This window comes from Ursus americanus, chromosome 22 (assembly GCF_024610735.1).
Source record: "Ursus americanus isolate L20-20 chromosome 22, mUrsAme1.1.p, whole genome shotgun sequence".
Taxonomy (NCBI): Eukaryota; Metazoa; Chordata; class Mammalia; order Carnivora; family Ursidae; genus Ursus; species Ursus americanus.
In genome coordinates this window covers 9,675,764-9,691,905 of record NC_142148.1, presented here as the reverse complement: position 1 = coordinate 9,691,905, position 16,142 = coordinate 9,675,764, and the positions used below count along the sequence as shown (strand labels likewise).

General features: G+C 41.6%; 1 protein-coding gene across 3 annotated transcripts in view; it reads right to left on the bottom strand.

Annotated features, from left to right (window-relative positions):
- The window catches only part of ZFP64 (ZFP64 zinc finger protein), an 84,271-nt gene that overhangs the window by 45,145 nt on the left and 22,984 nt on the right, over positions 1-16,142 (bottom strand). For 2 of the 3 annotated variants that reach the window (XM_045808450.2, XM_045808449.2), the window contains exon 6: positions 11,260-13,101. The exons of the other annotated variant lie outside the window; for it this stretch is intronic. In XM_045808450.2, coding sequence (XP_045664406.2) covers positions 11,819-13,101 — 1,283 coding nt within the window. In that variant the 3' untranslated portion in view covers positions 11,260-11,818. Of the gene's footprint in view, positions 1-11,259; positions 13,102-16,142 lie in introns of those variants that run through there. 3 annotated transcript variants of the gene reach the window in all.

Sequence of the window (16,142 nt, the reverse complement as noted above, 5' to 3'; positions counted from 1 at the left end):
AATCATGGAACTTTACATCAAAAACTAGGGATGTACTGTATGGTGACATAATATAGTAAAAAATTTTTATAAAAAAATAAACCTCTTACAGCTAATAGCTGGGTGGCTTTGGGCAGGTCTCTCACCTTCTCTGAGCCTCTGGTTCTATACTTTAATACTTCTTAACTGCCTGGATCAGAAAACTCTCCAGAGGTGCCAGATTTCAGATACAGATGGTCAGCCCCCACCCAGATGCACTGTATTGGAATCCCCAGAGCGGTGCTGTGGCTTGTGGGCGTTTTAACACAGTTTCCGCGTGCTTCTTACACCAGGCAAGTTGGGAAACACACCCTTCTCGGCACCATGGGAGTGATAACAGTACCTCCCTCACAGGCTGTTGGGAGCATTAATGAGTCAGCACTGTGCTGGCACATGGCGAGTCAATAAATACCAGCTTTTATCACTGAAAACCGTTACTGCCATTTATTTAATAAGTATTTACTGTGCACCTACTGTGTGCAGGGTCCAGATCAAGGGCCCGCAAACTATGGCCCAGCATCTGTTTTTGTATGATCTGTGAGCTAAGAATGGTTTTCTCATTTTTTTTGAATGGTTGAAAAGAAAAAAACAAAAGAAAATAATATTTCCTGACATGTGAAAATCTTCGGAGATTCAGATTTCAATGCCCATAACTAAAGTTTTATTGGAACACAGCCACACTCACTCCTTTACATACCGTCTACGGCTTCCATGCTCCATCGCGATTTGCACGGTTGCAGCAAAGACCATGTGGCCCACAGAGCGGAAAGTATTACTATCTGGCACTTGACACGCAAAGCTAAAGAAGCAAGGGTCTTCAATGAAGGTTCTTGGATTCTGGCCACATACAAAGATTTTTCAAGGGCATGATTAAAGAAATCAATTCTCAGAGTCTCAATTTTTGTGGGTACTTTTTCATTACGAACACACCAGAAGGTGGCTCCCCTTGAATCATCTGCACCGAATCAATGCAGGGACCTGTAAAATCTCTGGGACACCAAAAGAAAAAAAAAAAAAAAGAGGACAAAATGTTGGAAATCATGGTGTCAATGTTGACAAAGCGTTCCCTGCCTGGGAGAGAAATCCCAGGCGGCTTTCAGTTCTTTGCTTTTAACAAAATTGACCCACTTAGTTATGATTGATCATTATGTGATCTTTTAGCATATAATTCAGAAGGAATTAAAATAATTGAGATCGCTATAACAATACAATTTCCCTTCCCATATCCTTATTTATATGAAAGACTTCTCCACGTTTACATCAATAAAAAAAGAAAATAACTGAAAATTACCTGTATCTTTTTCCAGCAGTTGGTAAAAAAAATTTTTTAGAAACATAATATTCATCAAGGATATATAAGCTGATTAAAAAGTAGGCTTATCTATCTCATGAAGACATATACTGCCAATAAAATTTCCCTTATATATTTAATAATTATCAGAATGCATAATATATTTATGTTATTTACAGCATACCAACAAAAAATTGTTTCCTTCTTTTTTTAAAAGTTTATTTATTTAACTAATCTCTACACCCAAGGTGGGGCTCAAACTCATGACCCCAAGATGAAGAGTCACACGGTCCTCTGATTGAGCCAGCCAGGCGCCCCCAGAAGTTGTTTCTTAATGATGAACTGGTATGGAAAAAACGTTTAAAGCTTGGAGCTCTATATAAATTCTTGCAGCCGCTATGCAAAGCACTGAAGAGTTTCCTTAAAAAAACTGAAAATAGAACTACCATGTGATCTAGCAATTCCACTTTTGGGTATTTACCCAAAGAGAAGGAAAACACTAGTTCAAAAAGACATTGGCATCCCTGTGTTCACTGCAGCACTACTTACAACAGCCAAGACGTGGACGCAACTAAGTGTCCATCAATAGATGAATGGATAAAGATTTGGTATAATAGATATGTAATGTATATATATTACTCAGCCATCAAAAAACGAAATCTTGCTTTTCGTGACACCATGGACGGACCTAGAGGGTATTATGCTAAATGAAATGAGTCAGAGAGGGAAAGACAAATATCATCTGATCTCACTTACACCTGAAGTCTGAAAAGTGAAACAAACGAACAAAGTAGACCCATAAATACAGAGAACTAACTGATGGTTGCCAGATGGGAGCGGGGTGAGGGGCTGGACAAACTAGGTGGAGGGGATTAAGAAGTACACCCTTCCGGTTATAAAATAAATAAGACACGGGGATCTAATGGACAGCAGAGAGAATATAGTCAATAGTATTGTAAAAACTTTGTATAGTGACAGATGGTAATTAAACTTATAGTGGTGACCATTTTGTAATATATAAACATAATGAATCATTACTAATATAATATTCTATGTCAATTATACTTTAATTAGAAACAAAGCTTGGAGCTGAATGGTCATAAGGAATAAAAAATGTACATTTCAAATTAGAGCCATAATTTTTTGCTGAGAAGTAGGAGGAGCTGAGCAACAAAAAATTTTCTACACTGTAACGTTCAAACCCCACGTTCAAGACCTCCCCCTCTTCTGGAAGCTTCAGAGTCTGGTTGTCTCAATCTGACTGGCCGAGGTGAGTGAGGTGAGTCCCCACTTCTTATTCTAGCAACACTGATATTTTGTCTCAACTTGGCTGGTCACTGATCTAAGGCATCAGAGAACTGGGTGAGATTGGTATTAAACCTTTCATCTGCACTAGAACAGAATTTGAAGATTACTGAAGAGAAAAGAATCCTATGTCCAAAGGTTATCATTCATCTTCCAGGACAAAAGAAATGCCAACCGAGGTGCCTATTCTAAGGAATATATTCAAGAACACACTAACGGCATAAAGGCAAGATCAGAGTAAAGATGGGAAATAGGGCAGAGGAAGATTATATAAGAAATGATGGCAAACATTGACCATTGTCATCTTTGGCCAAATCTAAGTGGGTGATGGTAACACGGGAATTATGAGACAAACCACAGGACAAAACTTAGCAAAAGCTTGGAAATAAGCTCATGAAATAAGCCCTGTCTCAGCAAAACTCAGGACTTGGGGAGAGGGGGTTGCAGGAAGAGATGAGGTCCAAAGGCCTCCTGTCATGGGGGAGGAGACTTTCTAGTGGCAGGTGGGGGCATGGTTAATATTGATATTCGAGACAGCAATAGAGAAATGTAAATTTAAAAATAATTGGTAAAGCTTGGAAAGTAACTGTTAGCAGAATGGAGACAGAGGCAGGAACTTTCAAGAGAAGAGGGAAAAGCTAGAACGGAAAAGGGAGAAAAAAAATCACAAAGTTTAGTGAACAGTAAACATTCGGTAAGACAGAAGTGAGCGTACAAAGTTTATGTGACTGATAAATGCAAACAGTGTGACTTCTCCTACCAAAGACAAAGCGAAGCTGTTAAAGGAAAGATCTTAAATAACAGGGTAGGCAAAGGTGAGCCAGGCACACGTCAATAAATATGAAGCAGGACTTAGGATATTATTATGAGATAGAGCATAATTTAAGGTGGCTTTTGAACTACTGAGTGGAAAGAACAGGTATAGAAAAAAGGAAGAAAGGTAAAATTGACAAAGAACATACAACAACCACGAACTCGTATGCCTCAAACAACATATATAAAATAAATAAATAAATAAATAAAAAATAAAACAAAACACTCTAGTCATCGTAAGAAAAGCTTGGTTAAAAGAAAAATAACCATGCTGAGAGATTTACAAATACTTCTTTCAAAGTTTATCACATAGACAAAAACTGAGAGAGGATTAGAAGAACTGAATAATTAAGTCAATGTGCTCCTCTCTCTCTCTTTTTTTAAAAGATTTTATTTATTTATTTGAGAGAGTAAGTGTGTGCACATGAGTTGGGTGGGGGGGGGAAGGGCAGAGGGAGAAGGAGAAACAGACTCTCCCCTGAGCAGGGAGCTGGATGGATGATGCCGATGCCAGGCTCAATCCCAGGACCCTGAGATCATGACCTAAACCGAAGGCAGGTGCTTAACAGACTGAGCCATGCAGGCACCCCCACCCCCCGCCTTTTAAAAAATTTATTTATTTATTTATTTATTAAATATTTAATTTATTTATTTGAGAGAGAGGGAGAGAGCGAGAGAACAAACAGAGGAGGAGCAGAGGGAGAGGGAGAAGCCCACTCTCTGCTGAGCAGGGAAGCCCAACGTGGGGCTCAATCCCAGGACCCCGGGATCACCACGGGAGCTGAAGGCAGATGTTTAACCGACTGACCCACCCAGGTGCCCTTAAAGATTTTATTTAGAATGTTAATTTTTTTTCAATGTGCTTATTTCATAGATACTTGTCAATCATAGCAAAAATTGGTCAGGTGCATGGACATAAAAAGAGCTAATAAATTATAGGGATGCCTGGGTGGCTCAGTTGGTTAAGGGTCTGTCTTCGGCTCAGGTCATGATCTCGGGGTCCTGGGATCAAGCCCCGCACGGGGCTCCCTGCTCAGCTGGGAGTCTGCTTCTCCCTCTCCTTCTGCCCCTCCCCACCATGTGTTCTCTTTCTCTCAAATAAATAAAGTCTTAAAAAAAAAAACAACTCATAAATGACCAAAAGCCCGTATTTTCACAGATCACATCCTCAGGCCCACGGATATCAGAAACTACAATCTCAAATACAGTTTCCCAAATGGCAACTACTTGAAAAATAAGAAACGTTCCTTTCTATAACCCTTGGGATCTGTCCTAACCACCCACTGAACCAAGCCACCCACCCTGAAACTGAAATAACAAAGCATCTAGAAACTTATCAAAGAAGGATACTTCATATAAAAATCTACAGGGATATGGACCTCCCGAACATTTTTGAAAGACCCCAAAATAGGCAAAAAAGATGAGACTGGGTGTCCTGTCTATTCTCTGCTCTGGGTTATCCAATTCTCTGGACGTTCGTGCCTTTCATTGTCTTTGAGATATTTTACAACTTTGTGAGGCACAGAAACATATAATAATACAAACTCATGCACAGGAACGCAAACGCACTTTATCTGGCGGGGGATGTTGCTGTGGAGACACTGCGCCACTCTGCATGTGTGTGAATTCAGGGTAGCATGTTTTAAAAAAGGTTTTATTTATTTATTTTTCAGAGAGAGAGAGAGCACAAGCAGGGGGAGCAGCAGGCAGAGAGGAGGGAGAAGCAGGCTCCCTGAGCAAGGAGCTTGCGGCGGGACTTGATCCCAGGACCCTGGGATCACAACTGGAGCGGCAGGCAGCTGCTGAACCCACTGAGCCACCCAGGCGCCCCTCAGCGCAGCATTTCTGACTGCCTGTGTAACTGTACACGCACTGAATTCTCCCGTGAGCCTGCTGGAGCCTGTTGAAGCCAATCCCCTCACTAATATTTTCATTATCATTCATCCATTAATATTTTACATTTGTAGGGCAGTCATGCTTTTAACTTTTTTTTTTTTTTAAGATTTTATTTATTTGACAGAGACAGAGACAGCCAGCGAGAGAGGGAACACAGCAGGGGGAGTGGGAGAGGAAGAAGCAGGCTCATAGCGGAGGAGCCCGATGTGGGGCTCGATCCCACAAGGCTGGGATCACGCCCTGAGCTGAAGGCAGACGCTTAACCGCTGTGCCACCCAGGCGCCCCATGATTTTAACTTTTTAAAAAATGATCTTTTAACAGAGGTGAGGTTACAATGGAAAATACATAGCTTTAAATGCTTTCATTATGGAAGGCTGAAAATAAGTGAATTTACAGCAAATTAGAATAACAAAACAAACCAAATGGAAAGAAAAGCAGGAAAAATAATTAATAAAAAGAGCAAAGCCAAAATGAATAAAATGGAGGAGGGCAAAGAAAGTAACAGCAAAAGCTTTCACACTAATATTTTTAATTTTACTTTAACACAAATGAAAAACAGATAAACCCTTTGGCAAGCAAAGAAGACTGAAAATACAAAAAAACAAAACCAGAAACCCTCCCCCGCTCCGAACCCAACAGCAATAAGAAAGCTGACAGATCCCCCAAAATGCCAAAGATTTAAAAATCATTTTAAGAGGATGTTAAGTGAAATCCAGAGCAAACTGAATACTTTTTTATTTTGCAAAAAATAAGTGACCAAAATTGAGCCACACGGGCTGTAAAACCCAGACTGGTCATTGTGGAAAAAGCAGGGACACTTCGTAAGGATGTGGCATGAGAAAGGGCAGCAGCCTACATCATAAGCGGTCATTCCCGACATAGCAAAACCATTGCCAAATCACCGAAAAAGAAGGAAAGAGCCCCGATTTATTTGCAGAGTAGCATCACGTACAACAAACAAGCAAAGATCAGACAGACCGTGAAAAAGAACCCCGGAGATCACCCGCACTTAGGGATAGAGCTGTGCAACTTTTAAGCGAAATATCTTAATTGCAACCCGGCAGTGTGTTTGTTAAAAGAATAAGCCAACATGATCGTGAGGGCTTGTTCAGGAATGCAAGGTGATTCAGTACCAGGCTACACGAATTCACTAAATCAACAGACTTAAGTGCAAAACCCAAGGAGTTATGTCAAAAGATACTGAAAAGATATTGGATAAAATTCAGCAACCTACCCTGATACAAGCTCTCAGTGAAAACTGCAGCAGAAGAAAATGACCCACGTGCTAGAAAAACCACCACTTAAAGGAATAGTGTATATTATATTAACCCGGGAAATTCTGAAGCCATTCTCATTAAAATTGGAGACAACAAAAGGATGTCAGCTGCATCAGCTTTGTTTGGAGGCTGGGGCTAATTACAATGAGACGAGGAAACGAAGTAGTATAAATATTGCAAGATAAAACAACCTGGAAATGAGATGACTGTCTCATAACCATCATAAATTATATTTATCAGAGACCAAGAGTTTCTAATAAATATTTATGGTTAATTAATAAGAATTTATTTATTTATTTATTTATTTGACAGAGATAGAGACAGCCAGCGAGAGAGGGAACACAAGCAGGGGGAGTGGGAGAGGAGGAAGCAGGCTCATAGCGGAGGAGCCTGAAGTGGGGCTCGATCCTATAACGCCGGGATCACGCCCTGAGCCGAAGGCAGACGCTTAACCGCTGTGCCACCCAGGCGCCCCTAATAAGAATTTATTTTAAAGATTTTAAGTAATCGCTCCATCCAACATGGGGCTTGAACTTACAACCCCAAAATGAAGAGTTTCATGCTCTATCAACTGAACCAGCCAGGTGGCCCAATTAATAAGAATTTTTTAAGGGAGCTCAATATAGACAAACATACTAAATACAGCTATTCTTTGTATGTTTGCAACTATTATTTTAACAAGGAAAAATCCTATTGATAATTATAATAAAATTGTACACTAATAAGGAAATATAGGCCTCATATCATAAGAACAGATTGTATATAAAGAAAACTATAAGAATAATGTCTACCCCAGGATTTGAATAAAGGTTTTTGGGTGTAAGATTTAACATATTTAAAAAGTCATTCTTTGTGTAAGTTCAACATCACATGGATCCATTTCTAATAAAAATTCTTAAAAGTTATTTTTTGGGGGGGGGCCTGAGAAGTACTGGATAAAATGATAGTTCATTTGGAAGAATGAATATCTAGGAATTGCTAAGGAAATTTTGGAAAAGAATAGCTAGCGGGAGGTTTTGTGATCCTATAAGACTGTAAGGCTCACCTTAATGCTAATATAATAAAATGTGTGCGGCTGGCAAACCAGAGAAGATGTAAATATAAATAGAAGATATAAATTGTCAGTGAGACAAAGCAGAGATTCCAGAAACAGATCCAAGTGTATTCGAGAACTTTCATTTACAGGTGAAATTAGGATTTCAGTAGCAAGGAAAATAATATTTCATTTAACAAATGGTCCTGGCATAGGTGAGCCACCAAATTACCATGTCATATGTGTATAAACAGGAATTTTTGCTGTAGTAAGTTACTAACTAAAAACAAACAACAAATATATTAAAGAAAAAAAAACCCTTTTTTCATCTCAGGGGAAGAGATGACTAAACAGGAGCCCTAAGTGAATAGGGCTACAGGAAAAGAGAGTTCTTTTTGGGAGGTGACTGCACTACAGGAACAGTCAGAAGACAAAGGACAGGAGGGGAGAAAATGTGACAGACATGGGGTTCATGTCCCCAGTGCCCAACAACCCAAGGAGAAACATGAGGGAGAATGCGTTTTAGGTTCACAGACGAGAAAAATGCCAGTGATCAACAAGTCTATATAGAGATGTCACAGAAATGCAGATCAAAGCACCAGTTGGGGAAATGCACAGAGCCCAGATGGCTCATTTCACTCATCAGACTGACAAAACTTTGAAAGATTGCTAACAGCCAGGACTGGTGATATAGTTGGGGCCCACACCACGGATGAGGCTACCGTTTTGAAAAAAGCAATCTGAATCTATATGCAAGTACAAACTACAGACACTCGTTGTAATCCAAAAGCACAACTGAATGTGAGCAATTGCACAGGAGATTGACTGCTACCATTTTTAATGGCAAATGAAAACAAAACAACCTGAATATCCACAAGTAGAGAGATGGTTGAATAGTGCACGGTATGTTCACACTACTTTTTGCTTAAAAAAACATTAGAGGGGCGCCTGGGTGGCACAGTGGTTAGGCGTCTGCCTTCGGCTCAGGGCGTGATCCCGGCATTATGGGATCGAGCCCCACATCAGGCTCCTCCCCTATGAGCCTGCTTCTTCCTCTCCCACTCCCCTTGCTTGTGTTCCCTCTCTCGCTGGCTGTCTCTCTCTCTGTCGAATAAATAAATAAAATCTTAAAAAAAAAAAAAACATTAGAGATAGCTTGTATTCACCCACAGTCCTGTTATGACATGGAATAGTAAGAGCAAATGCAGAGAAATATACATAGTATGATACAATTACTAGAAAAATAGGAAAAAACCTTTTCTACATTATTGTTTTGAGTCTGTGTATATCAGTATGAACACGGAGAAAACTTAACATTACTAACCTTAGGTAAGAGGAGAATAGGAATGGTGCTGGAGATGACTGGCTTGGTTTTTGTACAATTCTGTATATAGTTTATTACAAGGAACAAGTTTTGCCGTTATGGCTTATTAAAAAAAATCCAATTATGTGTATATATACACACACACACACACACACATATATGTATATATGTGTGTGTATATATATATATATATATACATATGCTTGTGTGTATATATATATGCAGGGAGGGCAGCAGCTAGCTGGAGATATAAATATATAAAAGGAAATATATACACAGAAAATAGTATGTTTGATTCAAACCCAACTCTATAACTGGAGTAGAAACCATACATACATAAACATAGAAACAAAGTCCATCAAAAAAGGAAGTCCATCAAAATGCTCACAATTTTTATGTCTAGGTAGTGAGATTACTAGTAACTATAATTTTAAATTTTTTTAATTTCTGTTTTTAAAATATTTTATTTATTGAGAGAGAGTGTGCACGAGAGGGGGGGTTGGCACAAAGGGCGAGGGGAGAGAGAATCTGAAGCAGACTCGATGCTAAGTGCAGAGCCCGAGGTGGGCTTGATCCCATGACCCCAAGATCCTGACCTGAGCAGAAACCAAGAGTCAGATGCTTAACCGACTAAGCCACCCAAGTACCCCAACTTCAACTTTAAAAAGAATATAATGTGTTTTGCATATTTTCTACCTTGAATGCACATTACATTTCTAATCAGGGGGAAAAATCCTTTAAAAGTTGAAGAAAGGGGCATTCTGGGAAAGAAAGATGTAGGAAACAGGTTCATGACGATAGAAGTTTCCCGGCTAAAACTGAATAAATAGTTTCTTAAAGAGCTGTAGGCGAGACACCTGGGTTGTACAGTCAGTTAAGCATCTGACTCTTGATTTCGTCTCAGGTCGTGATCTCAGGGTCCTGAGATAGAGCCTCGTGTCAGGCTCTGCGTGGTAGAGCCTGCCTGAGATTCTCTTTCTCCTCCTCTGTCCCTCCATGCCCCCCGCCACCTAGTGCTCCCCCTCTCAGTTAAAAAAAAAAAAAAAAAGAGCTGTAAGCAAATTCTAAAGCTGTGAAATTATGAAAATATTAACATAGCACACTGCAAGCTTTTTCATTTTCTTGCCAAACCATAGTTAATGACTCATTATAATGGTAATAAATAAATTGTGGCTACCCTTCCCCCCGAATTCTCAGAATTGTGTTCAAATATTAAGGATCAAAGAAAGAAAAGAGACAACTCGAACTTTATAACTATTTCCTAAGGGAAGATGATTTTCCTATTCCAACAGGCAAACCCTGAAGGTTTCCACATCACTGTTTTGTGTATTTCCTTAGTTTGTTATTATTAAAGAAAAAGGGAGGGGGGGATGAGTACTATTTTATGTAAAAGTGAGTTGATCTGCATGAGAATTTTAATAAGTTTGTGTACTAGGAAAGTGAAAGTGATGAGGGCTATGATAAAAATGTAAGGGTTCTCTGGGTACCTGGGCGGCTCAGTCAGTTAAACGACTGCCTTCGGCTCAGGTCATGATCCTAGGGTGCTGGGTTCGAGCCCCACACGGGGCTCCTTGCTCAGCCGGGAGTCTGCTATTCCCTCTCCCTCTGCCTTCCACTCCCCCTGCTTGTGCTCTCTCCTTGTGTCAAATAAATAAAATCTTTTAAAAAAAGTAAAGGTTCTCGTAACATTTTAAATACGCTTTCCTCACCAATCCTTGCTGACACTCTGTGAGAGCATGTTTCAGTCATTCAATATGTATTAAGAGCCCACCATGAGCTGAAGATCATGCTAGAGGCTGGAAATCAGAGGTAACGAAGTTCAAGGCTTGGGGTACAAGCGTGGGTAATTCTAGCTTGCTCTCTGGCGCCACCTACTGATCAAACTGCATTTTAATTCTAAAACAATAACTGAATTTGCCTTTCCTCAGTAGAGCCTACGCTTCTGAAAAACCTTGGTGCTTTTCCAGTCCCACTCGTCTGGTCCCTGGGATTGCACAATACTGACATTTAAAACAATGGCATCCTTGAAAGCCATCCTAAATGTTATAGGAACTCACATCATATTTGCATCTAAATAGAAATGTCAGTTCGTCGATCTCAAGTTTCAAAATGGAAATGGTATCATGGGGTCACTTTAGGCACCAGGCATACTTAAGTTGACTGTGAAGGTGGTAAGGCATTTGTATAATATTAATTAGAGGACTAAAAGCCTTTGCTTCTTCAAATTCTCTTTAGTTATAGGATAATTCACACCCCATTATGCCCCAGTCATACTGACTGTAAAGAATCATTAACATTCAGTATATTTTACTCACATATCGATTTATTAGGAAACCATTCCTTTTTTTTCTCATTATCACTAAACATTTTTTGGGGGGGGGGGTCAAGTATCCATGTAACATTATGTAGAAAATGGTCCTCATGCCAATAGATTTGTATCCATGTACTAAAACAGTAATAGCCCAGGCTTGGGGGGGGGGGGATTTCAGAATGGTGACTTCAGACAGGTTGGGAAGTCTCCATCTCCCACACAAATTTAATGAGACTGGAAAAAACCTTTCTCAGAATTGGGAATCAAGCTGGACAAAACAAATGTATTCACTACACTGAATTCCGGCCCCTAATTGGAATCATCTTGGCAACATTTACAACAGTTAGCACGCGGCGATTCCAAGGTGGTCTCAATGTTATCACAAGCACTAAAAAAATTATAGTAAGCAGTATAAAATTACAATTTATTACGAGGGGAGGGGTTTCACAGCAATCCTCAAAAACATTAGGAGCAAACCTCTTACAGAATTCTATTTAGGACTTCCTGTTTTTGTCACTCCTTTCCCCCCTTTCTTCTGGTTTTTAGGTACTAATCTGGTATGGAATCTGCCGGACAGAGCAAGGCTGGGTGGGCTCCCCCCTGAATGATGGAGTAAGTCTGCTTGGGCAATTCTTGTTGGGAGGAGGAGGAGAATATAGGCGGGGCCGTGGTGGCCATGGCGATGTTCTGACCTCTGTCGCTCACCACTGTCACTTCAGCCGTCCCCTCCTGAATCAAAGCATTAAGGCCTTCAAAGTCAGTGCATGTAATACCCGAACTGGTGATGAAAGTCTGGTTGCCGGAGCCTTCCTGGGGGCTGCCGGGGGTTGTGGGTATAAGAGTCTGGTGCAGAGTGGCCCCGTCGGCCTGGTCATGCGTGGTCAGCAGCACAGCTGGCTGGGTCATCGCGCCCGCCTCGCTGGGACACCCCGAGGGCTGAGGAGGGGCGATCAGATTGACCTGGCGCAAAATCTGAAGCCGGCTGTTCCCGGGCAGTTCCTCCGGGTTCTGCGCCACCAAGGCGGGGGGAACGATGTTCACCGCGGCGGCCGCCGCCTGGATGATGGTGTTGGCCTGTGGCACTTGGTGCCCGACGATGATTTTGACTCGCCCCTCGCTGAACTGGGGCACTTGGCTGGGCTGCAGGGGCACCTGCAGGTGGCCCACGGTGAGGGGCGCGGCCGGCTGCTTGCTGGGGTCTATCTGGAACTGCAGGACCGTCACATCCGAGTTCTTATTCTCATTGTACTCACTGTGCTGCCTTTTGTGGCTGCGGAGCGAGTCCTCGCGCATGAATGAGGCGTCGCATATATCACAGTGGAAAGTCTTCTTGGCGTCCAGCTTGGCCACCTGCCGGCTGCTCTGCCGGCCCGTGTCTTTCCTCTCCAGGGCCTCGGTCTTCACCATGTCCCCGTGGAACTTCTTCATGTGCTTGCTGAGGTTGCTGGGCTGCTTGGTGTCGAAGCTGCAGTAGTGACACTTGAAGGGGCGGTCGGTGCAGTGGATGCGCTCGTGGATGCGCAGCGCCGCCTTGCTGGAGCACGAGTAACTGCACTCGGAGCACTTCTCCGGATGCTCGGACTGGTGCACCCGGCTGTGCTTACGGAGGGTGGCTTTGCTGTCACCCAGGAAGTCGCAATGCGGACACTTGAAGTTATTCCCGCTGTGCTTGATGCGGATGTGCGACTTGAGGTTGCCCTTCATGGTGCAGCGGACATTGCAGAACTCGCACTTGAAAGGCTTCTCCCCCGAGTGCACACGCATGTGCCTTTTCAAGTCCGAGCTGATTTTGAACTTGGCGCTACAGAGCCAGCACTGGAAGGGGGCGTCCCCTGTCAACACAAGGTGAGTTTCGATAAGAACAGGCAGGCAACAACCACAGCGGATCCCCCCGAAGCACACACCAGAAAATCGCTTATACCAAGGCAGGCGGGTGGAGACCTTCCTACTGCAGCTGCTAGTAGCCCCTGGGAGAAAAAAAAAAGGGGTGTGGGGGGGGGGACTTCTTTTCTTTCCCCAAACCTAAACCACCAGCACCGTTATAAAAACCCACAAGAAAAAAAAAGGGAGATGGAAAAGAGCTATTCAATTGTCCCAAATTAAAGTATTTGTGAATATACTTATGTTCTTTAAAATGATCAAGCTATGGTTCATTTTGCTAATGTGCCCACGCTGCTAGTTAATGGTTCACAGTTGTGCACATTTTGCATAATCCGTTGATTTTGATTGAGTTACATGTTGTAACAGATTCGAGGACACATTTTGGAATCAGTCAGCTCCATGCTCACTCATCAGAATAGTCTTTACAAAGCGATTGCAATGCCCAGCTTACACTTCATGCAGATTTTTATTAATAAAGACGTGTTTATTGCACAAAATTTATTTATCCCACATTGCCAGCTGCGTTCTTGTGAAGTTACGAAATCCAGCTGCTTGATTTTTTTTTTTTTTTAATTCACGGTCGCTGAAAGATGAGCAGGGAAAGTGAAATTGCAAACATCTGAATGCACGCGATACTCCAAATTTGTTTCCTCAATGAATGGCAAGTCCGAATTATCTAAGGCACTGACAGTTCAAGCAAATTGGTGACCCCGCCCATTTCAATATTGTTGAAGCAAGCAAAGTAGCAGCTAACAGTCTTCGGTTGCTTCCAAGATGGCAGGCACTCTGCTGAGTACTCCACAAGAATGGTCTCATTTCAAGCTCCCAACATTCCCACGAGGTGGGTACTATTATCAGTATTATTTCTTAACACTACTGTACAAATGAGGCCTAGAGAGACTATGTTAACTTGTTCACGGTCACCCAGTAGTACGTAGCAGGGCTTGGATTCCAACCCAGGCTGGCTCCAAAGCTGGTGTTCTTAGGTGCTGGGTAATTATCTGGGCATATGACTGAGGTTCGCTTTCTTATTTCTTAGGCTATAAGCTCAAAGATGGGCTTGAGTTCCGGCTTTTTTGGTATAAGGCCTAAAACATCACCATTTAATAAATGCAAGTAAGTAAAGAGGGCAGGAAGCAAATTTAACAAGCTTCTGGAAAACTGAGAAGCTCAAACCTCAACAATGCTTTGTACGACTAAAAACCACCAAGACCATGCACACTAAACTCTACAACGAGGAATGGTAAGCTATAGCCTGTGGGCCAAATGTGGCCCACAGCCTGTTTTTCTAAATAAAGTTTTACTGGAATTTAGCCACACCCATTCGATCATGTGTTGCTTATGGTTGCTTTATGCTACAAAAGAGGTGAGTAATTGTGACAGAGACTGTATGGCTTGCATTTCCTATTTGGCCTTTTACAGAAAGTTTGCTGACTCCTGCCTCGGAATCTTATTCTTAACCTCTTTTATGCCAGCAACGCCTTTTCGGCAATTTAGTGAAACCCACGGACCCTTTCTTAGAATAAAGTTTAAATACACAAAGTAAACTAAAATAAAAATCAATAGGAATGCAAAAGAAACCAAGTCTATTGAAATTGTTATATAGAAAATTAAAAGAAAAAATTCATGATATAACACTGTGTGTGCTTTATTAAAATCTTTTTTTTTTTAAGTAATCTTTACACCCAACATGGGGCTCAAACTCACAACCCCAAGATCAAGAGTTGTATGCCCCCCTAACTGAGCCAGCCAGGTGCCCCATGTGTGCCTTATTAATGCATTAAATAAGAAGATTTAGTGGGGGATTTATAGCTACAATAATTTCTCAGTAGAGAGGAGCATAAATGATATATTGATTGATCTACAACAACTGTTATGAAAAGATCTGTGATTTCCACTGGTGGCAAGTTCACAAGCACTATTCAAAAATCAGTTGCTGGGGCGCCTGGGTGGCACAGCGGTTAAGCCTCTGCCTTCGGCTCAGGGCGTGATCCCGGCGTTATGGGATCGAGCCCCACATCAGGCTCCTCCGCTATGAGCCTGCTTCTTCCTCTCCCACTCCCCCTGCTTGTGTTCCCTCTCTCGCTGGCTGTCTCTACCTCTGTCGAATAAATAAATAAAATCTAAAAAAAAAAAAACAAAAAACAAAGATCAGTTGCCAATTTTCCTAACTGAAGGGCACACCCAATTTTAATATAGGTTTAGTGAAAATGAAGATGTAATTTTTTCCCCCATCCAAGTTCATGGACCATCTAAATTCTATCCATGGGTCCCTGAATGGAGGTATCTGTGGGTCCGGAGGAAGAATCCCTGCTCCAGAATATTCTAAGTTTTCCTGTTATACCCCTGCCTAAATTAGTGACAGCTTTTTTGCCTTTGTTTTTTTTAAGCCATCAGCAGAGGTGAAACCCAGAAACACCAGATAAGCAAATCTCACAGCTGAGTTGCCGAGTGAATAACACTTTTTGATATGAAAGCAAAGGTTTCAAAGCCCTTTGTCATCTTTTTTTTTTTTTTTTTTTAAACCACAGATTTCTTAACTGAGGTACGCTGGTCAGTCAGAGTTCCATGGGACCATGAGCTCTCCAGAGCCAATGACTACGTTTGTTCCTGCCCCCAGTGTGACCCTCACAGTGTCTAGTACCTTCAGAGGACTTAATGAATGTTGTTGAATAAATAAGCAACTGATATATTTAAGCTGGCAGACCTTTCTTGAGTTTAGCTTGCCACGAAAACCACGGACGCTGAAGTCAATCTAAGCGATGACAGGATAAAAACAAAATCCTATTAACGTCACGATTCGTAAAATTGTCTAAATGCCACGGATTTACAAAAGGGAAACGAACAGTCTATGGAGACATTGCATAAACGGCACACATTTAAATTTTTAGAAAATTCACCTTTTCTAGACCAACTTGAAGATGCTACTATCAATGGTAAGTTTATCCTTACGAGTCAAAATGATTCAGAACCACTTTCGTGAGTCCTTCTG